This window comes from Aspergillus viridinutans (assembly GCF_018404265.1).
Source record: "Aspergillus viridinutans IFM 47045 DNA, scaffold_2, whole genome shotgun sequence".
NCBI classification, from domain to species: Eukaryota; Fungi; Ascomycota; class Eurotiomycetes; order Eurotiales; family Aspergillaceae; genus Aspergillus; species Aspergillus viridinutans.
In genome coordinates, this window is record NW_025091218.1 from 3,489,144 (window position 1) to 3,515,755 (window position 26,612).

A 26,612-nucleotide genomic window follows, 5' to 3' on the forward strand; every position below is an offset into this window, starting at 1 on the left:
CGAGTTAACTAGTTAATCGCTGCATAATGACTAATCTTGATGTCACATGATGCGATGTTAACCAGTGTGCGAGCTGGTGTCAAGCCTTTTGCTTGCAAATTGGCAGAAAAATAAGAGAGCTTGAGGTTTCTAGACGGAGGCGAAGATGAATTTATAAATATATTATTGGAAAGCAAGCCTTCTACACGAGTGAAGTCCGACATCTGGTCTAAAAGAACATAGTATGGGTCTGAATTTCCCCGGATATTAGCACGTGACTGATCCAGAGCAGAGTCTTCGAACGTCACGCCTTCATTCCCAAATATTATTCGAATTTGGAGTGCTGATAGCATTTCCTTGTCTTTTATAAGCAGTTCTTGAGTCGTCTGAGTGAATTGGATTCTGGTCCAATTCGTCGGCTTCGTCCTCTTTGGACATGTTTCCCTCCCAGGCTGGCAATCTAGATCTAGATGCTCTGAGTGGTATTTGCGGGTATGATTCTAAGCTCTTCGCTTTCCATTGTACCAAGACGGGAGAATTGGCGCGGGAGGTATCCTTACAGTGATTACTGACTGGCGCATATAGGTCAATTTCCATTGCCTGCTGGGTCGTGGTTTTCTCACCGCAAATCATTGAGAATTTCCGTCGTGGCTCTGCTGATGGTCTTTCTCTACTCTTTCTCGTGGTCTGGCTAGCAGGGGATGTTTTCAACATTCTTGGTGCCGTCCTTCAGGGCGTGCTGCCTACAATGATCATCCTCGCCGTCTACTACACCCTCGCAGACATTGTTCTTTTGGGCCAATGCTTCTACTACCGGGGATTCACGCTGCGGGATGAACTGTCTAGTCCCACTTCTCCCGCAGAGATCATCACTGAAGATGAGCCCTCGCCGAGTAGAAAGGCAACCGAGCGTACCTCTCTACTTCCTCCCAAGTCTAACGGCCACTCGCATCAGGTCCAAGCCCAAGAGCCTCACTATCAGTCCGGTCAGGCGGGCTCAGCAGCCACAACTACACAAATGCCGCCGTTACCATCGCATTCGGGCCATCGGCGACACTCTGCAACATCCTTTCGAGAAATTATCCATCCGAACATCGACGCGACACATCTGTCACCTGTAACACCCTTCATCGAACCGACTTCGAAGAAATCTTTGTCTGCTCGACGCATTTCCACTCTTCAGACTGTCCTTCTCAACGTCGCTGCCATTGCACTTGTCTGCGCTGCAGGAGCGCTGGGCTGGTATGTCAGCCCTAGCTCTTCCAAGAACGATGAATCAGAATCTCCTGGAGATGACGGCGATTCATCCTCTCTTACTTTCGACACCCTAGGTCAGGTGTTTGGCTATCTATGCGCCGCCCTGTATCTTGGCTCACGCCTGCCCCAGATTCTTCTCAACTACCGGCGCAAATCTACGGAAGGGGTTTCACTGCTATTTTTTCTCTTCGCATGTATCGGCAACCTGACCTACGTACTGTCTATCCTGGCTTATTCCCCGGTCTGCAAGCGACACACTCGCCAGTCCCACCACTGTCGCCCCGGAGAAGCCGCTGCGCTCTACGGCCGATATGTGCTTGTTAATCTGTCGTGGTTGATAGGGAGCTTTGGGACTCTCTTGCTTGACATGTGTATTTTCATTCAATTTTTCTTGTACAAAGAAAACGGAGACTGATACCGATACAAGTCGGAGACGGATCCAAAAAAGGCGCTTAGTGTGGAATTCTTCCTAGGGCTTCCGCTGCTTGGTTCACTGATTATGATACTCTGCTCGCAAAATGTATATATAGCTGAGAAAGAAGAGAAGGTTGTCATAAGATTCGTTAGAAAGGTATCTCTTGGTCATATTATAGCCACGCGGTGAATTTGGATAGAAAGGACGACACCCGAAGAAGAACACCCGCTAGATGCAATGCGTACCCAATCGTAATGCTGTCAACGCTTTTCCCTCCCAGACGGTCTACTGGAAACTGGATTAGGTGAATTAATCCTAGCTGTGAGCATGATCGCCTTAGTCACTGGGTGGCCGTGCTTCCACTTTGCCTTGGCTCACTTCTTTCCAGTTGGTGCTCAAAGACGTGCCCTGGCTCTCCACGTAACTCTTCACCATGGCCCGACGGGTGTCCGGGTCCGCATTGGCATACAGTTTCTTAAAGAAAGCGTCCACTGGATCGCCAGTGCCGTAGTCAGAGTCGATGGAATCCGCACCGTCGGATTCATCGCCACTGTCCTCACCAACTTTTGCATCTTTTTCGGCGTTCCGATCCTTATCCTTGCCTTTCGACTTCTTCGCCGTCAGGGTTGATGCGACTTTATCCCAATCTTTAGCGCCGCGGCGAGATGAGGTTGGGTAGTAAGGTCCGCTTTCCGCTGCGGGGGCTACTCCTACAATGGCCTGTCGATCAGAAAGTTTGGCGCCTGACGACGACGCTTCCAATGCGCCCCATTTCTGGCCCGCTGTCTTTTTGCGTAGGAGAAGTTCAATCTTGGTTGACATCACGGAAACCTTTGATGCAGATGGATCAATCGGTGCGAACAGAGGATCCAGAGTAAAAGCGTAGTCCGCGCCAGACGGGAGCGGGAATTGAATGGCAGCCTGTAACACTTAACAATCAGCTCCTGATCAATAGCATGAAATTTGGGTGAGAAAAAAGGTCACTTTAATTCCACATACCGATTCGTCCTTAAGCTCGATGTCCACGCTGTCCTTAGGCAACCCCTTAATATAAAGGGTCACGACAACCGAGTCATGAGACTGATACCACTCATGCCGAACCTTTTCTGTTGAGGGAGCAGTGGATGGTGAAGTGGTGGACATCGCGGGTGGAGCCTTGCTTGTTGTGAACAGGCTCTCTGTTGTGGGAGTGCTTGTTTTTGTAGATTCTGTAGCCTTGCCGTCCGCCGAGGTGGTCTGTGCCTGAGTACTTCCCTCCTCGACTTTACCAGCCTTGAGAGCATCGAGTTGCCTCTTGAGGTCCTTTTCAGATGGAATGGACACACCCTTGGGAAACTCTTCGATGGTGACCCTTGCTTTCTCGTCGCCCTCGGCCAGCTTGCTTAGCTTTCCCTTAACTTTCAATGTCCAAATGGGAAGCTCCTGCTCATAGCCTTTCTTGGTGGAGGAACGTGCAGCACCACCACCAGCCATCGCATCCTTCACTTTCTCTGATCTATCTTGACCTTCTGTAGTTGTGCCAATCTTGTCCTGAATGGTGCTGAACACGAAAGCTGCGTCGCCGTATCGCTCAAGCTGATACAGGACGATGCCGCGTCTCATTTGCGCAGACAATATAAGCTCGCGTTTCGCTCGTTCTCGAGCAAGAGTAAGCGCAATTTCTGCATCTTGAAGCGCAGCGTGCAAGTTGGGACCTCCGTCTGCCGGCTTGAGCCGTGAAAAGGCAGTCGACCTCTTGATATAGTAGGCTGGGGCGCGGGGAAGCTCCGTCAAGGCTTGGGTGAAGTACCGGATGGCAGTGGGACAGTCAGAGTTGGCTAGGGCCTTGTCGCCCTCTGCCGCCGCGTTCATTCTGCTGTTCGTCTAAGGCGATTATTCTCGCCTTGAAGATCTCCGCACTTAGCTTGATTGAGAAGACGGCTATGTTCCCCCAATGTTATTTCTGATTAGACACTTGAGGTCGCCTCGGGTTGGTGGCCAGAAACTGACTATATGGAAATATTCTCGTATAAGGAAGCTCGCTTTTGAAAAAACGACAAGAGCATAGCTTATCTATAGCTCTTTCTCGGTAGCTTGTTGATTCTATGACTTTCTTTGGAGACTGCGGGGAGCACACGTGATGGCGTTAGCCCGATCAGGCAACTACTCATCCATACAAATCCGCTTGGTATAAGGTATTATTATTAGGCTTAGCATTCCACTTTAATACATACAGCAATCGTTGCTGATTCATTAGACAGTATGTCACGTATGGTACACCCTGGAGTCTCTGCGTACTAGCCAGGTGTATGAACGATTTGTCCAGAAGCGTCTCACATCAGTTCTTCGTTGCCGAACTTGCGGCTGTAAAGACCCAAAGCTCGAATGGGCCAGTAGAACTTGTAGTTGGGATACGAAATCATGCTAGGCCTGGGTCAGCTGTTGCAGGGAAAATGAGTTTGCAAACACAAATTCTTACCAAGATTGGTTGAAAACGCCCTCAATGGATTCTTGCAACCACTCCCCGTTTGGTTGCTGCCGTGACATGAGCAGCTTCATGGCTTTCTGCAGTGGCTCCTTGTGTGGATATCCCGCTTCCATTAGTGCAAGACAAGCCCAAGCAGTTTGCGTTACTTGAGACTTGTCATGTTGAACGTACACATGTTTCTCACTGCTGAGATAAGACTCACCCCATCCTCCGTCCTCCTTTTGCTTGGAGAGGAGGAACTCGCAGCCACGGCGCGCATACTCGCTGGTCTCGTAGGTTTCCCCGATACTGGCCAGGCTTTCTAGGGCAAACATGGCGGCATAGGTGAAGCAGATTCCCCAAGATCCGTACCAGCTTCCATCCCGTCTCTGCACGCGTTTGATATATTTCACAGCCTTGTCTTTCGCGGCCTTGATCTCGTCGGCCCGGTAGTCAGGGTAAAATCTGCTGAAAAGCGAAAGCGCGGTGACAGAAGCGGTGGTACATTCGGGATAGTCATAACCGATCATGATTCCGCCAAACACTTCCGCAGCATTGAGCCACTCCAGCTTCTCGGAGCCACGGGTGGTTTCGTACTCAGTGAAGCCACCCGACGGATTTTGCATCAGCAGTAAGCAGTCGACACTGTCTTTCAGTCGCTCCGCGGAGATCAGCTTTGGATAGTTGTGCATCTCCTGTAGTTGGATTGTCGACCGCAAACCCTCCGCTGTGCAATCACTAACTGTATAGCCTTGTGTCTTGTTACTGAACGGCCACGCACCCTTTCGGTGTTGACGGTAACACTTTTCTTGATCTGGGACGTTCTCCCGAAGCTGATGATCTTCAAGGAACTCCAAGGCTTTGGTGAGCATTGGTCGCCACTTGGGGTCATCTGCGAAACCGGCGACGACAATAGCTTGCGTGATGAAAGCAGTATCCCACACTTGTACTCCGTTGGTTCCATTCATCAACATGCCTTCATTCTTCATCCACATGTAATCATTCAGACGCTCACGATGGCGACGAACTGAATAGCTGTCTGGCCCATCATGGACATAGCAAGCTACCATGTTCATCGGGTTGCTCACAGGGCCTAAGCCTGCATAGTCCGTATTCTCGTCTTCCATTCTAATCAACTCCCAGGTCCAATCCTCTGCGCGTTTCACCAACGCAGAAATTCGGAGGTAGGGATTCCACACAGAGACGAGAAGTTGGTTGAGCAGGTTTAAAAGCCAGGTCTTGGGATAGTAATTATCGGCTTCGTGGATTGAGTTCCGGTGACTTGCAAAATTGATAGAGTCGTAAGGCTGGGTGTACAGCTCCTGACGCAACTGTTTCGTGAGCGGGTCCAGAGGGTGTGTGAATTTCTTGGACCATAGGTACGACATGGGCAAGAACACTTGACGTATATGGATCCACCACCGCCAAGGCGCAAAAGGAACCCAGTCCGGAAGCAGCCTACACTATTGTTAGGCTCTCGTTGATATTTTACAAGAGAATGTGCGGATGGAATGCAACGTACCAAATCTCAGGTGGGACAGGATTGACGCAGTCCCATTCCATGACACCGAGGACACTAAGCCAAAATTTCGCCCAGTGAGGTCCATATACGGCACCGCCAAACTTATGTAAGAGCCCACGGGCTTTAATCATACGAGGGTCGTCCTCGCTGACACCAATCAAGCGCAGTGCCACGTAGTTCATGCAAGTACCAAAGACAGAGCTATGCGCCTCAATGTGCAAGCCCCAGCCGCCGTCTTCCGGGTGCTGACGAGCAAAGAGATACCTTTTGATCTCAGTGGCATACTCCGGCGGAATCGGGGTGTTGGTCACGTAGTACGTGATGATGAGGCCCGGCAGCAAGAACATCGGACCTCCGTACTCACAGGCCCAATTGCCTGGAGGAAGTTGCAATTTGGAGAAGAATTCCAAGCCATTCTCAGCACATTGCAGTGGAGTTTTTGCTTTCGGCAGCTCTGGAAGTCCCTGAGGTAGAATAGTCAGTTCTGTGTATGGCAAACACGCGGTTTTTGTGTCGGCAGGGATGAGAGGGTTACCGTAGGGAGTCCCAGAAAATGCTTGTCAGCGACTGATTGAGGCCATTTCTCATTCTCTTCATCAGACTCCAGGTAATGCCAGGTCTGGCGGCCCCGATCATCTAGCAACCTCCATCTTGAATGGTCTGTTTTGAGGTCTCCATTCTCGTCTGGACTCAATTGACCCTGAGCTGCAGTTCTCCACGGGGCAATGGCGCCTCCCGTCATTGTCTGCCTTGTGAGAACTTCAAATCCTAAAATTCTACCGTAAAAGCTGAGATCTAGTTTATTACTTGTCAACTGATGAATGTGCCAACGATGAACAGGGGAAATAATGAAAAAAAGGCACCAATGCTTAACAGCAGATCACATGTAGATCCGGGATGTTGATATGCATATGCTTAGTCATCAAGGGGCACAAATTAACATACGCATCAGGCAACACAGTTGAATCGTTGCTCCATCTGTATTCTAAGGACGAAAATTGTGGATGGAACAGAAATTAACAGCGCTTTGGTAGACAGACTAAAGTGTGCAGAAGTCGTTTTGTTGACAGCTGCTGAGTATATTCTTATTCTGGCCCAGGTTATAGACTAGATAGTGGCTGGAGGCAAGAAATATAGTTCTTCGCGTTTGAAAGAATCGAATATACATTGAAGCAGTCCAGAAAGACTTGGTAAGATATAATGGGACTTACCATGGCATCAGCGAGGATTCCTGGATTCAGTAAAGGTCGTGAGGCCCCCGAGTCCCTTCACTGCTGTCTCGACTACGTAGTCACTTGACTTGCCCATCCACTCTTCTCTTCAATCTATCACGACCATGAGCTGACTGCTAGCAATGGAGAATACACTGGACAATGCCGAATCGAGCTCGGCTAGACTGTTTACGAATCAGGAGCACTCCCAGAAAGAGCGAGTCCAGACGTTTATTGACAATACACTCATAGAGCTTCTCGATGAGCTACGGACACCAGACGGTCGACCGACCTTGACATTATTGAAACGAAGATCCAGAGGAGTTTCCTTTTCCATCAATCCCGAGAACCTTGCTCTAGAGACCGACGAGAAAGAAATACGATCATCCTACAGCTGGCCGGGTAGGAATGCTTATGAGGCTTGGAAGTTTAGTACGGAACATCTTTTTCTTTGAAGATCTGGATCAAAACTGAATTTGTCAGCTGCCATCATCCGAGGAATAGCAGTTATCGCGGAGGCAATCCAAGCTGGTCTGGTAGTTTCCAAAAGGTATCAATTATCTGAAAATAAGGTAAGCCTCGAGCGCTGGCTGATTTGAGCAACAGAGACATCTATTACAGCGATCCAGCTTGTTTCGGTTCTCAGCGAATCGTTGACACGATAATTGATGATATTGCTCATACGGTTGGGCTTGATAGACGGGCGTTGAACGTGGTAATACATTCAGGCCGACTATTTGACTCGAATGTCCAGCTGACATCAGATGGCACAGGAAGCGGTAGCCAAAGGGCTTGTTGCGGGATATTATCGTCTGATGACCAAAGCTGGTGAAGTAGTGGACGCTCGCTTATCAACCAAGGTAGTTCAAAATATTCACACTTCTCCCGGGAATGATAATGACGATGATATGAGCTAGGATGTCCTGATACCGAAAACAGAAGACATTGAAGCAATCGACGCCTCCGAAGTGAAATGGGTCTTGATCCTGGAAAAAGAAGTAAGAGAGGATATATCAGCACGTATCTCACGCTGCCCACAGTGTGGTAACATACCATTCCCAGGCAGTCTATCGTCGACTCTCGAGAAGCAGCTACCACACTAGAGCGGCGGCAGGCAAAGGTGTATTGGTAACAGTAAGTTTCCCAAGGCTAGAACCACGGTGTAGAAACCGACGGTGAAACACAGGGAAAAGGATATCCGGACCTGAGCACGCGAGCCTTTGTTCGAAGACTGTTTGATGAGACTAGACATCTCCCCGAGGAGGAAGCCCCGCGTTTTTACGCTCTCGTCGATAGTGATCCCGATGGCATGGCGATCATGTCAACTTATAAATATGGCTCGATGGCGCATGCGCGCGACAACGAGAGGCTCAATGTTTCCAAGCTTCGCTGGCTGGGACTCCGAACATCAGATGTCATTGGAGGCGCAAACTCATTCGGGGACGAGGCTTTCATTCGCCTGAGCCCGAGGGACAGAAAGAAGGCTATTGCAATGCTGTCGAACCATCCCGTGTGGGCGGAAGATGGACCAGAGCAGGAATGGCGCGCAGAACTGCAGCAGATGCTCATGTTGAACTTGAAGGCGGAGATTGAGATTCTCTACGATCGGCAGGAAGGACTTGAAGGGTGGATTGAAAAGGAGATGACCACTCCAAGCTGATACAACGGGACAGCGGATTGTCGCATAAAGTTTTCAATTGACAATTGATGGAATGTAGATGAAACAAGAGGTCTATTCTGCGTCAACTTGTTACACAATAAGAACAAACATTAAGCCGAAAGCAACATGCTGAGTGATATAAATGATTGAAAAGAACATAAGACATCGGGAACACACCAGAAACGCCATTTATCCGACCCAATCTCATAACCACCCACGCTTCGATGCTAGGAGTGCCACATGTAGTGACACGAAAACTCGTAGCAGAGCATGGCTCACAGCGTTATGTACAGCCCCAGGAATATATACCTTATATATCCATCCAGCGCGTCCGCATGTAGTTCCCTACAGACCCAAGCCTTTCCTGACCTCATCACGAACCTTCCGCTCATACTCGCTTCTGCGTTCTCTCCACATTTTTGCCGCCTCGACGTTGGCAGGACTTTCGTCATTGGGTTCTGCCAGCATGCTCATGACGGAGATTAGGATTTTTTCCACACTCTGAATAGGCGACCACCGCTCGGATGCATGCTCGTAATGGTTTGGATCATCGCCGGGAGGATGAAGAATGGATATACAGACGGTTCCGTTGGGATACACTGTTAGGAGGACATGTCAGTCACCGCTTGGACTCGATGTTGAGTGAACGGAGAAGAGGCACGTTATTTCTCACCATTCGGATGCCACACCCCACCACCGACAAATTTCATTGTTGGCGGGCTTAGCGGGTAATCTTTGGGAAACTTGAGCTCTGCTGCAAACACGCCTCCTTCGTACGGTGTACCCTCAGGACCTTGAATCAAGGCCTCCCAGTGAAACATATCATCCTCGCTGACCGGACCGGCAGTGATGCCATCGGGTGGGTTTGTTGATAAGTTCTTATACTCGTGAAAGAGACGTTTCTGTGCGACGGAGGACATTGTGTAAATCGAAGATCCAAAATCGAAGGAAAGTGAGCGAGCAGACTTTTGAGACGTAGCGACAAAGAGAAGGAAAAGCGTTGAGTTTGTAGCCGAAGCCGTGGAAGTGGGCTGCGGAGAAGTGGTGATCAGTGTGGGGTTCAAGGATCCCGTTCCCCAAATGCGGACGCTGTCTGAATAACTTCTAGTTATAGTTAAGCCTGCAAAGAGTAGAGCGGACGGTCTAGAGATGGAGGATCAGTGGAAGGATTGGAGAATGCTGCCGGAGGATATTAGTCCAAGTACTCCATAGCTGACGACAGAAATGGAAACGGACTTTGCCAGTTGCCACCCGGCAAAGAATTTACTATGGCTTTCCCCGAGGATCGGCCCGCAAGGACTGAAGACTGATCATAAGTTCAATATGAGTCGCTGATTGCTGCATCTAATGAAAGGACAAGGTAAAGAAGGGCCTGACAGTCTCACATTGAAATAATATCTACTTATAATACATTATTAATCTACATGGGGCGATCTGTAATCTATATGGAGAATGATCTCGAGAGTTCCCATTGTTAACGAGAACCATGAGAAATAAGCAGGTACAACATATGCCAGGGGTATAATCTTATCGCAATCATCAAAACCAGTCATTGTCGTCACTCCCTTCTTCGCCCTCATCATCTGGCTCCTCAATGTTCCAGGTATCTTCAGGCCCGCGAGAAAAAGGATCCTCCTGGTCCTCGGCCCATACATCCCCGTAAGGGCCTGCTTGATCGGGGACTGATGATTGCTGGTCTGCCGAGTATGGCTGCTGCTCGGGTGAGGGAGGATGCTGTGGATTGCTGTCTCCAGCCATGCCTCTTGACAATGCATCGTAACCAGCCATCGCACCCGCTCCTGCAGCTCCTGCAGCAGCACCTTCGGCAATTCCTCCAGCGGCGCCAGCCCTGCCAATGGTGCCCGCGGCCGCCTCACCTACAGCTCCAGCTTCGCCAGCAGCGGCACCACCGGCAGCGGCCTCTCTGCCAATGCCGGGGAACCAGATGGGCATGAAGCCAAAACCGCCAGCACCACTGTGACGACTAAAGTAATCGAAGTCAATGCTGACCGCAGTGGCCAGCATTACTGCCCGTTGATCCAGAGTCATTCCAGTTGGCGCGTTTGCTTGTGCAGTCGAATCCTCGGATCCAAGAGCCGCAGAATCCATGCGAAGAGCATAAACACCTGTGTCTGTGAACAATTCCCGCGCGAAGCCAACGAAATTTCGATTGACTGAGCCAATGAGTCGGCTGTCTGCCGAGCGTAGAGAGAAGTCCCATGACAAGAAGGGCTCATCGACATAGGCGAACTGATGGTATTCCCCAACATCTTGACCGCTGACACTGGTCTGCGTCAATTGCATCTGCTGCGAATTTGATAACCCGGTCTGTGAAAGAGGTAACCTCTGAGTTCGCATCTCTGTGGCACCAACAGGGGAGTGATGATAGGTGAAAAGGTTGTATTTCCGCCGTAACGGCGCCCACTGCTGCTGTGCTTCTCCAATGACACGCATATCGTCTAATCCCAAAGGCGAAACTCGTGCATTTGAGCCCCCCGTAGCTTGGACAAGTGATCCTGAAGGTCCAGTCTGGACAGCAGGTGAAGACGAGAAGGTGCTTTTGGCAATATCAAGAGGGTCGTATACCCGAATGCGAGAGTTAATCCAAGAGAAAGGACGGTGGAACTGAAAGGCGTTAGAAGAATCATTTCTGGTCCAATTCCACAAAAGGATATAGACTTACTCGAAGCACCTCGTTTTCGTGCCGATCAAACACATGCGTCACAAAACTTCGATGTGTTCGAAACCACTGTCGCGCCATCATATTTGCCATGCCTTTCTCTTGTTCGGCCATGTAGCCGATATGGTTTCCATTTGCATCCATGATGGCGTATTTGTTCGCCTGTTCGAATCCGCTGAAAATCCCTGGTTAGCTTTGACATGACCCTTTCCTGCGACATATGAAGCTGCATACATCATCACATTCATCAACTCAAGCTGTCTTTGTATAACCAAACCAGAATTTGCCAATATCCCCATGGCCGGATGTGTCTCCTTGAGCACGCCATTGGGATCTTCTGGTATATGAACGGGAGAAAGTAAGGTGTTCTGGGCGGGGTCGTAGTTCGGATTTGGCCTATTGGGTTCCGTAGTTGTTTGTTCAAATTGTTGTGGAGAGAGTGCTCCTCTGTTATGTGCTATGGGCCTTGATCTCCGTGTCAAATCTCGCGGAACTCGAGGGCTCCGACGTCCTCTTGTGAACGAGCTCGCGGGGGCACGGCCAGGCGCTGCCACCGACCCTATAAGAGGCGTTCGTAGTCTTGACCTCCACATAAAGGTGGTTACTCGAGGGGGTGTGGATGAATAGACTTGACGTATGTTGGTTTCTTGAGAGTTAAGTAAATCCGTCTGTAACTTCCGCAAATGAAGACGAACACCTTTACCTCTCTAGTAGCTGGAAGAAATGTCGAGCTGTGGCGGCGCAAAGAGGAATGACGAAGTTCGATTGTACTCTCGTACCGCACGGGATTAAGCGGAGATAAGAGGCCACGCAGAAGAAACCAGAAGAGGCGCACAGTCAACAAGTGTCATGATTATACCCTTTAACCTATCATGAATCCTACAAGGCCCAGACGAGTCTGAGGCCCATTCCGATTTTGTAGAGAAAGAATGTATTGTTCCCACTCAACTGGAACGTCTCGTAGTACTGACCGAGCTCATCACAGTTCCACATCACGGCCGGCGAAACAAATGGCGGAGAACGCTGGAATGAGATTGAATATACGTACAAGATAAAGTCTCGCTGCAAGAAACAAGTTTGCCTTTGCTGTTGATGCCCTACTCAATTCGTATGATTACAATAGACCTTTCCGAGCCAACTCAATCTTCCGCGCCGCCTCCCCAGGCTTGTAGCCTCCTTTCGAGATGCAGACAGCGCTTCCTTCGCCCAATTCAACCTTATCTTCGACACTTGGATGCGCACATGGGCAATGATGAGGAAAGTCAACGCATGCGAGCGTCCCCGGACAGAGGTATTTGTTGCAGTTGGCTGATAAAGCGGCGCAACGAAGGCGTTAGCTATTTTGTCCGCAATTTTTGATTGAGAGGCAAGATCCTGTGCGACAACTCACTTCCTTCCCATAGCTGTTGGTATCTTGAACTGTCGCTGGCAGAGTTTTGTGTGCCTTGTTGATGGTGTTCTTGATGACCATTTCCAAACATGTGCTCGAAGAACTGGAATTGCGCCTGAGCGACGGAGGCCAGAAGGAGTAGAGCCCCGAGGCATCTAACCCAGCTAGAAAGCATGGTGTTTGGTACTTAATTATAAAGAGCTAGTTGATCTATATGGAGAAGAAAATGAAATATAAAAGATCCAGTAATTGATAGCTGAATCGACAACAAACCGTCGTCCCTTGAAGCCAGCTATCTCAAGGGCACGTGACTCTCCGCCAAGATTGTAGGAAAAAGTCGCGGATTTCCAACTGCGATGAGCTTCCGCAGTCCTCGCCGGTTGGGCATCGGAGTGACACCACTTTCTGTGCAGACCACAATGTTACAGCCCAGACTGTTAGTGCCCTTCCGGGCGCTCGAACGCACATTTGCTTCTTCCCTCCGCTCGTCGCAGGCGATACACCACCCGCCTCGATCTTCGCTACTATTCCAACGAACCCCAATCTCCGCACCGTCTCCGATCTCGAAATTTCTTCTCCCTCTCTCTCATGTCCGTCACGCCTCTCATGCTACACAGGGTACTGCAAACCGACACTCCCGTGATCCTGCTGGGAAGCGGCTCGGCGCGAAGAGAACCGGTGGTGAATATGTTGTCCCCGGTTGCATTATCTTCCGACAGCGCGGAACGAAGTGGTTCCCCGGCGAGAACTGTGCGATGGGCAGAGATCACACCATCTACGCCACAGAGGCTGGCTATGTGAGATATTACCTCGATCCCGAGCGGCATCGGGACCGGAAGTACATTGGTGTCTGCTTCGAGAAGGAAGGAAAGCTGCCCACACCGCGGAACGCCCCGACGAGACGGAAGTTGAACAGAATCGCGGTCCCTAGCCTCACTGATGGCCCAGAAGCCGCTGCTCAGTCAGATTTGGTTGCAACTATTGAAAATGGCACTATGGTCTCCAGCGTGGAGGCCGCCAATGCCGCCACAGGCCCCCAGCTGCGTCCTGGATACATGTACCGTGAGGCGAACTGGCAGATTGGTCGCGCTGCTGAGAAGGCCGGCATCACCGCCAAGCCCCATAGACGCAAGAATCGCTGGCTGGCCTGGAGAAAGAGGCAGGCTAGGGCCGAACGTGCTGCCCAGATGAAGAGCCTTAAGAGCAAGAAGAAGGGCGCGAAGAAGGGCAAGGGTGGCCGTTAGTTGATTGATAAGTTCTCTTACCTTCAGCAACATATTATCAGAGCTCTTTGTATCACTCGTTCGTGGGGATTACGGTGTTTCTTGTATTATAGAGATTCTCACATGGACCAAATTACCTCAGATTGTATGATGTGTCCCAGTCCTCGAACGAACAGCAAACAGGATCAGCATCGTAAACCTGAATTGTATTTGTTCTCTAATTTGGTTTGTTCCAAAGAGCGAGAATTAGATGCTCTGTCAAGAAACACGGCATTTGGAGATGTATAACAGAAGAATGCAGGGGTATCTGTACAAGTCTAGAGCATTGGCGGCTCGCTTCGACCAGGGAATATCACATCCATTAACCAAACAAAAAGCTCCAGCTTCCGATGCATATGATGCAGAAAACCCATAGCGACACAACAAGATAGGACGGCACGGAAAGGCCGTCAAGGAAGGAAAGAGGGAGACATCACTGCCCGAACAGCCTCCCGAGTATGAGACTCTGACAAACAAACTCATTGCCCACTATTTTGACACTGGTACTCAAGCCAATATCGCTGCCATCGATAGACTCAACCAGCTCAGTCCTTTTGCCCTTCTTCGTACCTTTAAATGACTGAGACTTGAGTGTACCGGGCATTGAAGAACCAAGAATCGTGGCTTTTGCTGACGCCATCTCATCGCCGTCGACGTAGATCCAATCCCAGGTGCATCCAGTGCCAGCTGCGGCCTGCTGGTCCAGGCTTGCTCTCGCCGACTTGAGGTCAGGCACACGCTCAACTCTAGAAGCACCCAAGGCGTACGTGAGGAAAATGTATGCCTTTCTTCTTTCTTCATCTGATCGCCCACCGCGACCCATGACAAGCAACACCGACTGGTCTTTGAGTAAGTTGGGGCGAGCTGCAATGGTATCCGGTAGTCGCGCTGTTGTAGCCGGATAAGGAGCCAAGAACCTTGATTTCGTTGCTCCATTGAGATATATAGATTCGCCCGAAGGGAGCAAATATATTTCCCAATCCAGGATTCGGTTTTGGGCAATGCAGTCCTCAATCCAGCGGTCTGATAGACAAGGTATATTCAAGGCCAGCGCCTGCATGTATTTGGGCCGGCGAGAGTGCTTATCAGCGATGAGGCAAGCGAATCCCACTTCTTCGGCATTAGCTGCCAGACGGAACTGCCCATTGTCACAGTTCGCACCTGGCGCTGGTGATTTTGTCGGAGTCGTGAGCGGTGCGTGCGAAGGTAGCTCAAAGAGCTCATTGAAGCCATCCTTCAGGATGCTCCCATCGTTGTCCAGGATCATCTTCGTGATACGGGATTTGGCTTCATCATTATCACCGTAGGACACAGCAAACACCATGCCCGCGAAAATACCGTTCAAGAAGCGAATGCTTCGCGGTAGCCGCGAACCTGGAGAGGCTGGCGTGGAATACCTGTCAGAAGGCGTTTGAAGCCTGCTTTCGGAATGCGTAGCTCCCGAACTGTAGGTGAAAGCTCGATCTTTGAGCTGATTCCACAAGATCGTGTCCAAATAGATCCGCGCTACGGGAACCTTGATGAGATTGTCAGGCCCCGTCAGCCCACCGGTTGGGAGGCTCTTGCGTTGTTTTGGTCCGAGTAACAAAGTAGTATACCCGTATACGTCGGTGATTGGAAGGACCCCGTCAGAGGCAGCTTTTGTGAGGTCCTCGGCGCTAACCCTATCCTCAAAGCCGCGAATGATATGCGTCACCTTGGGGATATTGGGCATGTCAACCTTGACAGCATCACCGATTTTCAATTCCAGTCGTTTCACAGCGCCAATCGGCACTTCAAGGGGAACGCTATCTTCAAACTTGACCAAGACTCGCGACTGCGAGATGCCGGGTGGCTTGCCGACACAAGTTGCAGGATAATATGCCCGTTTCTGGCCACTCCAGGGAGCAATGACTTGATTCAGCGCGATCGGAAAGTTGTCTCCATGGAGCCGACTGACTAGGTCGGAGTCGTCACACTGCATTGGCTCTGGGGACTTATCCTTCATTTGTTCTCTTCTATCTTGTGGGACCTCAAGACTTCCTTCACAAAGACCCTCTCTTTCCTCAGTATGCACATTCATATTCTCTACCAGTTCCAGCGGGCGAGGCCCTGAGTCTACCTCAGCACGAGGGCGAGGAAGTTTTTTCAACCTTTCTTTGCGGGAGACGTGATATTGAGGAGTATCCTCCACCTCCCATACTGTTCCCATTCGCTTGGAAGATCTTGATCTTTTTAGGGAGCTCGATTCAGACTTGTCCACGAACTCTTCGGTTTGCAAACTCTGTCCCGTGGTCTTCTCGCCATTTTGACATTGAGCATACTGAGAACCGATACGAGGCGTGAACGGTAATATCGGATCAGACGCATATACGTTCTGCCCATTTCCACGCCGCTTTTTCCTCGGTGGAATCGGGGACGCGGAGACCACAGAACTAAATTCCTTATCATCAGCTGTGAGAATGCCAATATCAACATCGACGAGAGCAGTTCCAGCTTGAGGCGAAGCATCGGCAGCTATCTCTGTTAGTGCCCTGCGCTGTCTCCCACTTGGGCTCGAGAGTATTTTGGCAGTGAAGAAAGGCCTAGTTGGGGTCGAGCTTTCAGGAACAAGTGGTTGAGAGTGACTGATGCGCCCTTGTTCAATAGGATAAGCAGGGGGCAGGTCATCATCCTCTTTATCCATAGGGTCATTACCCACATCGTCTGCCCAGCTCTGATTGTGGATTGTGTTCGGACTAGTCTCAGGAATGCTCGTCGTCGGGATTACATCGCCGAAGCTTCTCGGACGCTGGGGTACAGGTGTTTCAGCCACTCGAGAGGGCATGGAGGAGGGGTTTTCACGAGGATCTACTCTTGCGCTCTTGGGTTCGGCTCCCTTGGCCATTCGGCTGCCTGGATTGCTGGATTGCGCTGTCGCAACTCCCTGGGCTGAGGATGCGTCCCTTGGAAGCTGACTGGAGGAGTCGTGACAACTCGCAGAGCTTGACCGACTACGCGTCGTTGCGCGGTTAAGATGGGCCGGGTGTAGCACTTGGTCTAGTTCGCACTCTGGGGGAGGCGGAGACGAGCGCAATGCCAAAGGCCTTGTGGGGGATGAAATAATCCTATCCCGGTCAGAGGGATCACCGTGGTATCGGACCCGGGAACGAGGCCGTTCGCTGTGATGCCACGGACTATTCGTGACAATCTTATCCTGCTGCCCATGGTCTTCTTGCCGAGGAGATTGTTGAGAATCTTTCACAACCATGATTTCCGATATTGCATTAGGCTCGCTTGCTTTTCGGTCAGGACTTCGAGACAGTTGAATATCCTCCTGGGCCAACGAATCGTCGTGTAGAGAGAGTGCCTGAGAAAGTCGGTCATGCGCAGAAGCTGTAATAGGAAGACAATGTTCCGAATCATTGTTGCAGTTCTCTTTGTCTTCCTCGGTCGAGAGACCGGGAGCCTGTTGAGTAGGTTGAGATCGTGCCAAGTCCCCACCATTTTCAGTTTCGGCTTCACTAATTGCACCCGATTGAATTTCCGTATCAATTTTGTGAGGATCGGCACGGGAGGCAGGGCTTTTGGGCGCATCTGCCTGATCTCGTTGCTTCAACTTGCTGGATGGAGAAGAGGTTTCTTCGCCGGTTCGCCGTCGGCTTGACACTCTTGCCGGGGCTGCCACCCCAGCAAACTGCGCCAAAGCTTCTTGATTGATCGTTCTCTGGCGGATGATACGCTCCACAAAACTAGGTTCCTTTTCAAACTCGCCGTCGCTCTGATCCTCGGCATATATGTGCTCCGCGGAACGTGTCATCCTTTCTTGCAAAATCCTGTCACGTCTTGCCTGAGACTCTTTCATGCTGATGTAGGTCATTGGTGTCTCGGAGCGGTCTTGTGGAAAGGTTGCGGCGAGCGCATTCAGTGGAGAAGATAGCACGGTGCCTAGCGGACGACTTTGAATAGGGAGATTTGGAGAAGGTCGGTCGGACATGAGGTCAGGCTGCTGGCCATAGACCAATGGAGACGACGGAGCCTGTGTTGCCTTGAACACCTGGCTCAGTGCCATGACCCCACCGCTTGATTGAATGTCTGATGCAAGAGGATTCTTCGAAACACATGGGGTCTCGGAGTTGGAACGCTCGGGATGGCCTAATTTGAAGGCTGTCGCTGGCGTGCTTGTCAAGAACCGCTGAGATTCAGGGAAGAGGTCCGGTTGGTAGCGCATGGGCGATGATTCTCCTAACTTGGAGCTGTTTTGCTCTTCATCGTCCTCTGCATTGATGAGATCGGGACCTGTATTCTCGAACCCAGACAACAGATCTATATGGCCACTGTCACCCTCGTGCGAAGTCGCCAATGTAGCCCGCTCCACAACATTGCTGTCGGACGCATTTCTAGTAGCATCCTTGTTTTGCCTGATCATATCGTCAAACACCGACTGCGAAACGACCTGAGTGTCTGACGGGACACCGTCTACGGAACCCATCTTCGCGGTATGTCCAACGGGTAGAGAACTTTCCGGGGTGTCTTTAGACCCCGACAACCGTTTCCGGTCATTCAAAGGTACAGCAGCATGCTCTTCTCGAGGAATCGAGCTGACCGGCAACTTTCGAACGACTTCCTGGTTAGTGGACGATGCATCAAAGTCCGAGGTTTGGTTATTTTCGCGATTATTATCATCAGGTACCCTAAGAGCAGGAGAATCGATCGTCTCCAATTCGTCCAGCAGGAGTTGGGATGGTGCAAGGTCCTATCGAATGATGATTGGCGTTAGTACGGACGAGGTCAGGAACGCCACTGAGTAGCTGTGTCAACTCACTAGCCCCAGCGCGACGCGTTGCAGCTGTGCAATGTCGATGCTGTCATCTTGTGTCTCCATTATTTATCCCCTCCATAGAATCTTAAAATGCTAGATGTGAATCATTCTTGTCCCTATCAGGTTATAAAATCCTATATAAGCGTGCAATCAGCATTATCATCCTTGCTTCATGGACCGAACCAGAGAAACGCGAAACGCGAAACCCACGTGACTGTCGAAGTTAATATTACTGTTTTAGGAATAGAACGTATATCAACATAGATGCTCCACGAAAGAATTACACTACGTCGCGAACCCAGGCTACACAAGGATTTTGTGATTCGCCAAAACTGAATGCCTATGCAAAGATAGTGTCTGATCGAAACCAAATTACCGGTCCAGAGACGACAAGGAGCTCCCCATCTGGTCTCACAGTACTGTTACAGTAGGTCACTTCGCAAACCGAAGAGCAGCGCCCTTCGCCAATGGAAAGCCTAACAGGCTATTTATGATGTGGCAAATGATATAGAGGCAGTATCGGAGGCGAATTCAGTCCCGCATGCGATTAGGAACCCACCGCCTGATCAGCATTTCCCGCACCCTGTATCGAGAAAGGAGAACCCCGATGTCCTCTGAGTGATTTTTCGAATCGTGAGATCGTGGCGGTGGAACTTCCACGTAGCATACCACCAAGCTCTTCTTGACTTGCGCCTGGACTCTATTCACGCAATGCAGCCACCACCAACTTCGTGCCTGTTTCGTGGCACAATAAGATCTCCTATCTGATGTTTCAGACCAGTAGGAGTGCTCATAGGCAGGAATAACTACAACCGCAAACTCAGCGTGGGAGAACACGGGCCCGCGGTTGTACAGAAGATAATCCACTCCAAATTTAACCCCGGAACGCACGACCCAGCCAAGGGATCGAAAGTGATGGTAGACAATGTAAGATATCATAAAAGGATCGTCTGGTTTCAGATCTGTGGATGAATCGCGTGGAGGATAGTATGAGTTGTGACAGAATAAAGAGAGTAAAGATGTAGGAGGAATGATAGTCTTCTGCTGATGATCGTAGACATGAAGAATCCCAAGCCCATAAGCAAGGAAAAAAGCCTCTTCGTTCGATAACTGTAAGTGCTCCTCGTTTTCTAGGGCACGCTGTTCCTGTGACGTCTCCTGGGCCTCTGTAGCTGGCCCGGGAAGGCGTTGAATGGCCGAGTCTGACGTAAATTCTTTCTCTTGAACAACAGGTGAAAAGCGAACTGCCTTGCTGGGAGACTCTTGCCCAGGAGACGGGGAACCAGGGCCCTTGTTTCCCTGCTCCTTGGAACGCTGTGACTCGAGCATTCTAGCCTCTCTTGCTTTCCGAAGAGAGAACTTTTCGAGTGTAACGGCTGTACCACCAGGAACACCGTCTGTAAATAGCGTCGCCGCTGTCTGGTCGACGGTAGTAGCACCACTCTCACGTGCCGCAGCTTCGGCCTTCAATCTCTGCTCAATTGCTACCTTCTCCATCCTCGCTCTCTCGAGTTTCAGTTCACGCCGTTCTGTTCTACGCTGCCGTGTGAGTTCCTCATTGGTCTGGCCACCGAGTAAGCCCCTCCTTTTCTTCTCCCGTTCCAGCCAACTAGGCTGACTTCGGCTTAAAGTCCCCTTTCCAAAGAACCCCATCTCCCACAAGGCTTGAATAGCCCTTTCATCCGTGACATGGACGGAGGACGTCGCAGAATCAAAGTAGGCGGCATAGGTTTCTTGGTGAGGTGGAGAGATAAAATACGTCAGGTAAGACAGCACCACGCTAATGAGCGACAGAGGATTGTGAGGAATGAGAGGCGGCAGAGGATGAATGTCGAGGGGAAGAGGAAAACGGTGGATGTGCTTGTAGTTAGGCTTCGGAGGCCTGGAGCGATGAGCGGGACGAGGATTATTGTGTGGCATGGATTTGGTGGGAGATCCAGCGAGCTCAGCAGGTGAATTAGTGATTGACGTGGACGAAGAGGCCATGATTAACGGAAATTTTGATTCAATTACACTATATCCAATTAAGATCTCTAACTACAAAGCGAAGAGTCAGCTCGAAGCTTTCCATCGCAAATTCTCTTCGCCAACACAAAGCAGGTGAAACAAGTTCTTCTCCTCAGATACCGTTGTAGTCAAAAACAAGCATTCACTGACAACAGCTAGAAATCAAAGTGCCATTGCCTAAGCTTGAATATGGTGTCATCACCGGAGAGAACAGATATTTACCCCTTCTAGTGTTGACCAGAGTAGTTATTGCTTACCAGAAAAGACGGTTTTCTGGACACCTAGTGTTGTGGGAGGGCAACGTAGATATCATGAGGCTTTCGCCGAAAGTCTTGCAGCTAACTCAATGACTCCATCGACATCATGTTGGAATCCAAGTATGAGCAATGATCATCATCATATTATCGTTGCCATTTGGTTGTTGTGTGTTGAGCTTGAAGTTGGAAAGAGGAAAAATAAAATTCGGTTCGGCGTCGACGCAATTAAAAATGAACTCGGAATGACTAAGCAAGCTCTCATTGGCCTGAGGTCCATGCTCTCCGACAAAAAAAAATCCTCCACTGTATCGATTCGAATTATCACGAGGGTAATACAATCGAGACAGCTATTGATCATAATTTAATTATCCTCAGAACCGCTTCTTAGCCTTATCCAATAATCCTCAATTCAAGTGAGTTTGACTCTTCTCGCCCCTGCGCCAAATCTCTTTCCTATTTGGTGTCTAAGTGACTGACTGTGGAACAGGATGCATCTTATGGTACGTTACAACGGACATCAGTCTCGTCGCGCGGAGAATGAACTATTCTGACACGAATCATTTGATAGTATGTTCTCGACAAGGATGGCAAGAGGGTGTACACCCTCAAGAAGGTCCTGGTGAGTGCTTCTTTACCATTAGGCGTGTCCGACTGGCGCTAACGACGAATTCGAATTCAGAACGGCGAAGTCACCAAGTCTGCCCATCCTGCCCGGTTTTCGCCAGATGACAAGTACTCCAGGTGAGTCCTCGAGTCATAGATCGATACCCCTGGTGTAAATGGAAAGGGATTGAGCTAATCTTATAACTCCAATGAACAGACACCGTGTCACCCTCAAGCGGAGATATGGCCTCCTGCTGACCCAGCAGCCTGGTACGAATCTTTATTTGAAACTGCCGTCAACTGCGAGAAACTAACAAATTCAACAGAGAAGACGAACGCGGCGCTGTGATAAGGGACGAATAGTAGCAATCTGAGTTGGTATACAAAGGGTGTTTTCGAGTCATTTATGGGCGAATGGTGTTATTGTGCGATCTTTGAGGACAGAAAATGTCGTTTACTTCTTGCTCTTTTAGATAGACACTGCTCATACGAAGAGATGTCACCATCGGACAATATGTGCCTCCACAGAGTACGCGCATTTTGCATGATGAAACTTGTTTATATGTTCATTCCGTCGTAGATGTCCTAGAAGCTTTATAAACATGTCGTAGTGAAAATGTACAATCAAAATCACAATCACTTTTTGCGTGCCAACCAACGATACCGCCGATGACCAGCCAAAGGGCAGAATACGCGTATTGACAGAAGAAATCCGTTAAATCCTGTCCAGATCCCAATCTCACCATAGATGCAAAGGTACTCTATATGGGATGGCAAGGAAGCTGCGAAACAATTATCGCCGCCTTGCGTTGATATTCCTTCCAGCGCCGACTTTAGGTCTCCCACCATGCTTGCTTCGTTCGCCAGTCAGAATTCCCGGTAAGTAATCCTCGTCCATCAAATCACGCTCCTTTCGGAGTCTTCGACTCTCCTCCACCGATGCTCTGACATATTCCTTCTGGTCTTCAGCAAGAATGAGTTCTGTTCCCCATCCATCCTTTCCGCCGCCGCCTTTCCACTTTCCACTAGCGCTGCCGTGGGTGGGCTTGGGAATGCTGTATCGGTTGCCTCTATTGTTCCATTGCATATTCTTCTTCAGATGCATCTTGAATTGTCCGTTTGCATCTGTGGTGCAAGATACACGAGTGAGGGTATCTCTACCGCAGCGCGGGCAGAACTGCTTGGTCATGTCTTTCGTGGTAAAAAAACAACCGTGACAGCGTTTGATGAAGGACTTGAGATGTCGGATCCTCTGAAGGGTAGTTGTAGACAGCAAGTTAAGGTTCATCTGAAGCAGAACATTTTGGCACTATATGATGACGATCAGTATTGATTTCAATGCAAGGTTTCAACCACTTATAATAACGTTCCAGAACCTACCGCAAAATCAGTGGTCATGGTTGCGACCTGCATAACCTTTGGCTCGGGTGCTGCAGACGCAGAGATCGACTCATCAAGGGCTTGTCGCTTTTTCAGATTGGAAGGCGTAATCCAGCCACCATCAGAATCAGAGCCATCATCGTCCCCGCCTTCGGTTTCAACGTTGGCGCCTCCCTCACCGTCCTCATCGACCTGTGCGGTCTCTGGAGTCTCAGCGTCTTCCGTAGATTGGGCTTGTTGCTCAGTGGCACCGGCATCGTTTTCAAGTGTGGTCTTGCTCAAGTCCTCCGCAACTCTGTGAACCTCTGGCACCTTCGAAGTTTCTGTTGCATCTGCCGCATCGGCCGTCTCTGTTGTCTCTGTTGTTTCTGCGATGTTCGCCTGCTCGGGCTCTTCAACTTCCTTTTCCTCCTTCACCGGTGGCTTGCCGTTCAGCTGTTTTTGGCCAGGGGTACTTCTCAGTCTCCAGTCACCGCCGTTTCTCTCACATTCGACTTCATATGCGAGCGCCAGAACCTCGAGATCGGTTTTACTGAGCACGGCTCTATCACCAGTTTTTCGAGCGAATTCGCTGATCACGCCGACACTCTTCGGCGAGGGTGTTCGCTGTTTGAGAAAGGGCAAGTACAGTGTCTCGACTCGCAAGCGAGCATCAGGGTCGCGGATTTCACGAACGACGGACGGAGTAATGAGGAGTTCCTCGCACTGTGTGAGCAATGTGGACAGAGGCGGGGTATTCTTCAAGATAGGACCGGCATCAAGAATGATCGTGTGGACCGGCTTAGACGGGCTTGATGAGTCTGCCATCGTTCTTAAAGATAGCTGGCAGAACCAAAGAGAAATGAAATATTGGCAGGTGCACAGACAGGGGCAGATTGACGATTGGTGAAGGTTGTGAATCTTCTTCTGGTGTCGCTGGAATTTTTGGCTGGTCTGTGCGTTATACTTATCTTAGTGCGGTCTTATCAGTTCGTCAACTGGCAAAGTAGAGGTTCTCCGCTCAGCGACTCCTATGAACTAAACAGGCACGCGTCCACTATCGTTTGACTAGCCATTTCTCAGATGACCGAAAGCCATCATTAGCATCGAACTCAGGATGCTACCAGCTGACAATAGGATCAATCGAGTCCTCAATCAGAAGGTTTGGAAAGAACCGATGTACTTGCATACCAATGCCAGTCAACTGCTACATACCAAATGCATGATTATACGAGACTGTCGCATTGAAGAATGTTGATATACTGCCGCACACTGAGGCGAGGTGATAAGGTTCACAGGAACGATAAGTGCGCATCATCATCAAGCGCTAAAGTCTTACTATTGCTACTACAGCGAAAGAAAAAAGTTTAGATGCAGCAGACCACAGTTAGATATGTATCTTGGTCTGCGCCAAGTAAGCACATCGGCACATAAAAGTCTCGCTTAATAGCACCCAGCTAGAGCATGTGACGAAGACGTATAAAAGGTAGAAGACAACAGTCATCAGCATAGAGATAACAAGGAGTCAGGCGATGGATATCGGGTTATTGGTCGACAAGCCCAACACAAAGCACAGAAAAACATAGCCAAAAAAGCGACCTCTTAAAGGGAGGAACTGTGGTCTAGCATATGAGACGATCTCAACCGAAACAGACGCGTCTATACCTCAATGGAAAGAATCGCGGAAAAAAAATAGAAATCTAAAAGTCGGCAAACTCCTTGTCGACGTCCTCAAAGTGGTCAAAGAAGCCCCTGAACAGTTTAACGCCCAGGCCAGGATCTAAGCTACCCGTAGTGGCGCGAATGCTATGCATACTCAGTTGCGGGATTCCTACGTCGATAGCCCTCATGCCGATGCGAGCGCTGGTCATGGGTCCGATGGTTCCTCCACTGCGAGAATCGTTGCGGATGTGGAACACCTGCAAAGTAGAACCGCATCGGTCGGCAACCCGCTTGATGAAGCCGTAACTGACACTATCAGTCGTCATGTGGCCGTTCGAATCGGCGGAGACGGCCACGCCCACGTTGAGGCGGGGGGCATGGTTCTCCAGGTAGACGTTCAGAAAGTTAGGGTTGACGGCGTGAATGACATCTGAGGAAACGAAGAAGCTGTTGGCTACGGTCTGGGAGAGAAGATTGGGTCCGTAGTTGGATGATGCAAAGGCTTCCGTGATGCGTTCAATGACGCTGCTCATAAAGTTGGATCTGGCGCCCTGGCGCAACAAGCTGCCTATCTCCTCGTCGTCAAACATGCCAACCATCTTAATTGACCCAGTCGATGTGTCGTCTGAAGAAGCCAGCAGCGCCTGCTGAGCGGCGTAGCAGCACAATTTGTCGTCGATGCGACCGGCGAAGATAAGGTCCTTCTCTAAGCCACCAAGGCGAGCTGGTTGACTATCATAGAGCTCCAGCTCCCAGCTCAGGATTGTATCATAATCGGTGATCCCCAGCTCCTTTGAAATGATCTTGACCAATCTCTCTGGCTGGGTTGCCGCAAACGACCCGGGCTTGATACCACTACTCGAGTGGGCCGTAGGTGACACTTGTTGCTGGAAGAGATCAGAGTTGTCGATACCAACTATAGGGACCATCTGCGTCTCCTTGTTGAAGGGCCCTTGCGAAGGAGCGCCAAAATGAGGGGCCAGAGTAGGAATCCGAGCAATTGGCCAGTCCAACTTGACCAATTTCGACTCTACCTTCCCGGAAGTGGTGTCCCGGACCAAGACACGACCGCCGATTGACAGATCGCGATCCCACCATGTCTCATTGAGGCCGCCCGCATACGGCGCAACACCCAGCTGAACGAATCCAGCCTTGGTAGGAAGCTTAGAGACAGGCTTCAATCTGGCGGTCAAGGCATCGATGTGGCCTGCCACAATAGCCAAGCCATTCCCACTCTGGTAATCCTTCCCCACAGAGAATGCAATAAACGCACTACCATTCCGGGTGCAATAGTACTTCCCACCACGTTGTAGCCTCGACGTCCAGGCCTCACGCTCAGGTAGGCGCTTGTAACCTTTGCTTTCGAGCTCCTTTGCGAAACCGTCGACGGCGTGGAAGATGGTGGGATGCGCAGTCATAAAGTCACAGTAAGGCTGGGCATAATCTGCAGGAGAAAACGAGGTTGTGGTCGTCGTCTGAGAAGGTGCTGTGCTGGGAGCGTACACAGGCGTTGGACCGGGGAGCTGGCCAGACAGGCGATAGGCCATGTTCGAATCACGAAGATCAAAGACGCTCTTCTTTGTCATTTTGACCTGCAACAACAGATGGGCAGAGCTCTAGTAGACCAATAAACAACAGATTATACTTGAGAAGAATGCAATTGAGGAAAGAGGGAGCAGCGAGCAGTTTGTTGACAGCGAAGTTGGAGAAGGTCGGCGTGACTCCGCTTATCGGTGACGAGGCGGTCAGCAGATAGCTGATAGTGATAGAGATGCCTCCAAGCCTGATAAGGAAAGGAAACCTCCTTATACAGGGTACCCCGTACCCCCGACATCACATCACTCGCGAGTCAAGAGCCAGCTGGGCCCAGTTGATCGATATAAGATGGTTGTGCGAGGTAACACTCCATACCACCAGGGTGATCATGAATGTGCAGTATGATTTTGAGTAAAGCTCTCGTCACTCCAGATCATTAATGTCAGATTGCTCTGAGAGTATACCACTATGATAATGGACATGTATCCCTAGGGTGAGCAGTATACATCTGACACCTTTTTCGTCTAGCAGTATCAGATTTTAATCGAGTCCCTACAGGTGTATGTATATATACACTAAACCCCCA

General features: G+C 50.0%; 13 protein-coding genes across 13 annotated transcripts; 4 read left to right on the forward strand and 9 right to left on the reverse strand.

The window, feature by feature from the left end:
- Positions 1 to 415: 415 nt before the first annotated feature.
- On the forward strand, positions 416 to 1,651 carry Aspvir_004638 (PQ-loop repeat-containing protein; the record flags this gene model as incomplete). The annotated part of the gene is made up of 2 exons (XM_043267862.1): positions 416 to 471; positions 565 to 1,651. The coding sequence occupies 2 exons, from the start codon at positions 416 to 418 to the stop codon at positions 1,649 to 1,651; spliced, it is 1,143 nt and encodes a 380-aa protein (XP_043123797.1).
- Positions 1,652 to 1,987: 336 nt separating this feature from the next.
- On the reverse strand, positions 1,988 to 3,502 carry Aspvir_004639 (co-chaperone SGT1; the record flags this gene model as incomplete). The annotated part of the gene is made up of 2 exons (XM_043267863.1): positions 1,988 to 2,572; positions 2,651 to 3,502. 2 exons carry the CDS (start codon positions 3,500 to 3,502, stop codon positions 1,988 to 1,990), a joined length of 1,437 nt encoding a protein of 478 aa, XP_043123798.1.
- A 461-nt stretch (positions 3,503 to 3,963) lies between these two features.
- On the reverse strand, positions 3,964 to 6,361 carry Aspvir_004640 (terpene cyclase/mutase family protein; the record flags this gene model as incomplete). Its single annotated transcript, XM_043267864.1, has 4 exons — positions 3,964 to 4,054; positions 4,110 to 5,555; positions 5,620 to 6,083; positions 6,155 to 6,361. 4 exons carry the CDS (start codon positions 6,359 to 6,361, stop codon positions 3,964 to 3,966), a joined length of 2,208 nt encoding a protein of 735 aa, XP_043123799.1.
- A 612-nt stretch (positions 6,362 to 6,973) lies between these two features.
- Positions 6,974 to 8,490, forward strand: Aspvir_004641 (putative meiosis-specific topoisomerase Spo11; the record flags this gene model as incomplete). The annotated part of the gene is made up of 7 exons (XM_043267865.1): positions 6,974 to 7,262; positions 7,314 to 7,380; positions 7,437 to 7,545; positions 7,604 to 7,690; positions 7,748 to 7,828; positions 7,893 to 7,964; positions 8,017 to 8,490. The coding sequence occupies 7 exons, from the start codon at positions 6,974 to 6,976 to the stop codon at positions 8,488 to 8,490; spliced, it is 1,179 nt and encodes a 392-aa protein (XP_043123800.1).
- Positions 8,491 to 8,835: 345 nt separating this feature from the next.
- Aspvir_004642 (E2 ubiquitin-conjugating protein UBC7) lies at positions 8,836 to 9,410 on the reverse strand (the record flags this gene model as incomplete). Its single annotated transcript, XM_043267866.1, has 2 exons — positions 8,836 to 9,089; positions 9,164 to 9,410. The coding sequence occupies 2 exons, from the start codon at positions 9,408 to 9,410 to the stop codon at positions 8,836 to 8,838; spliced, it is 501 nt and encodes a 166-aa protein (XP_043123801.1).
- Positions 9,411 to 10,029: 619 nt separating this feature from the next.
- Positions 10,030 to 11,763, reverse strand: Aspvir_004643 (scramblase family protein; the record flags this gene model as incomplete). The annotated part of the gene is made up of 3 exons (XM_043267867.1): positions 10,030 to 11,115; positions 11,174 to 11,345; positions 11,405 to 11,763. 3 exons carry the CDS (start codon positions 11,761 to 11,763, stop codon positions 10,030 to 10,032), a joined length of 1,617 nt encoding a protein of 538 aa, XP_043123802.1.
- A 521-nt stretch (positions 11,764 to 12,284) lies between these two features.
- Positions 12,285 to 12,735, reverse strand: lcl2 (the record flags this gene model as incomplete). Its single annotated transcript, XM_043267868.1, has 2 exons — positions 12,285 to 12,478; positions 12,561 to 12,735. The coding sequence occupies 2 exons, from the start codon at positions 12,733 to 12,735 to the stop codon at positions 12,285 to 12,287; spliced, it is 369 nt and encodes a 122-aa protein (XP_043123803.1).
- A 181-nt stretch (positions 12,736 to 12,916) lies between these two features.
- Aspvir_004645 (mitochondrial 54S ribosomal protein bL27m) lies at positions 12,917 to 13,804 on the forward strand (the record flags this gene model as incomplete). Its single annotated transcript, XM_043267869.1, has 1 exon — positions 12,917 to 13,804. The coding sequence occupies one exon, from the start codon at positions 12,917 to 12,919 to the stop codon at positions 13,802 to 13,804; it is 888 nt and encodes a 295-aa protein (XP_043123804.1).
- Positions 13,805 to 14,255: 451 nt separating this feature from the next.
- Positions 14,256 to 18,665, reverse strand: Aspvir_004646 (chromatin-binding protein RAD9; the record flags this gene model as incomplete). Its single annotated transcript, XM_043267870.1, has 2 exons — positions 14,256 to 18,536; positions 18,606 to 18,665. The coding sequence occupies 2 exons, from the start codon at positions 18,663 to 18,665 to the stop codon at positions 14,256 to 14,258; spliced, it is 4,341 nt and encodes a 1,446-aa protein (XP_043123805.1).
- A 468-nt stretch (positions 18,666 to 19,133) lies between these two features.
- Positions 19,134 to 20,588, reverse strand: sen2 (tRNA splicing endonuclease subunit SEN2; the record flags this gene model as incomplete). Its single annotated transcript, XM_043267871.1, has 1 exon — positions 19,134 to 20,588. The coding sequence occupies one exon, from the start codon at positions 20,586 to 20,588 to the stop codon at positions 19,134 to 19,136; it is 1,455 nt and encodes a 484-aa protein (XP_043123806.1).
- A 766-nt stretch (positions 20,589 to 21,354) lies between these two features.
- Aspvir_004648 (H/ACA ribonucleoprotein complex subunit NOP10) lies at positions 21,355 to 21,818 on the forward strand (the record flags this gene model as incomplete). The annotated part of the gene is made up of 5 exons (XM_043267872.1): positions 21,355 to 21,366; positions 21,435 to 21,485; positions 21,546 to 21,607; positions 21,687 to 21,739; positions 21,796 to 21,818. The coding sequence occupies 5 exons, from the start codon at positions 21,355 to 21,357 to the stop codon at positions 21,816 to 21,818; spliced, it is 201 nt and encodes a 66-aa protein (XP_043123807.1).
- Positions 21,819 to 22,262: 444 nt separating this feature from the next.
- On the reverse strand, positions 22,263 to 23,656 carry Aspvir_004649 (rRNA-binding endoribonuclease; the record flags this gene model as incomplete). The annotated part of the gene is made up of 2 exons (XM_043267873.1): positions 22,263 to 22,778; positions 22,850 to 23,656. 2 exons carry the CDS (start codon positions 23,654 to 23,656, stop codon positions 22,263 to 22,265), a joined length of 1,323 nt encoding a protein of 440 aa, XP_043123808.1.
- An 872-nt stretch (positions 23,657 to 24,528) lies between these two features.
- On the reverse strand, positions 24,529 to 26,076 carry Aspvir_004650 (M18 family aminopeptidase; the record flags this gene model as incomplete). The annotated part of the gene is made up of 1 exon (XM_043267874.1): positions 24,529 to 26,076. The coding sequence occupies one exon, from the start codon at positions 26,074 to 26,076 to the stop codon at positions 24,529 to 24,531; it is 1,548 nt and encodes a 515-aa protein (XP_043123809.1).
- Between the last annotated feature and the right edge of the window lie 536 nt (positions 26,077 to 26,612).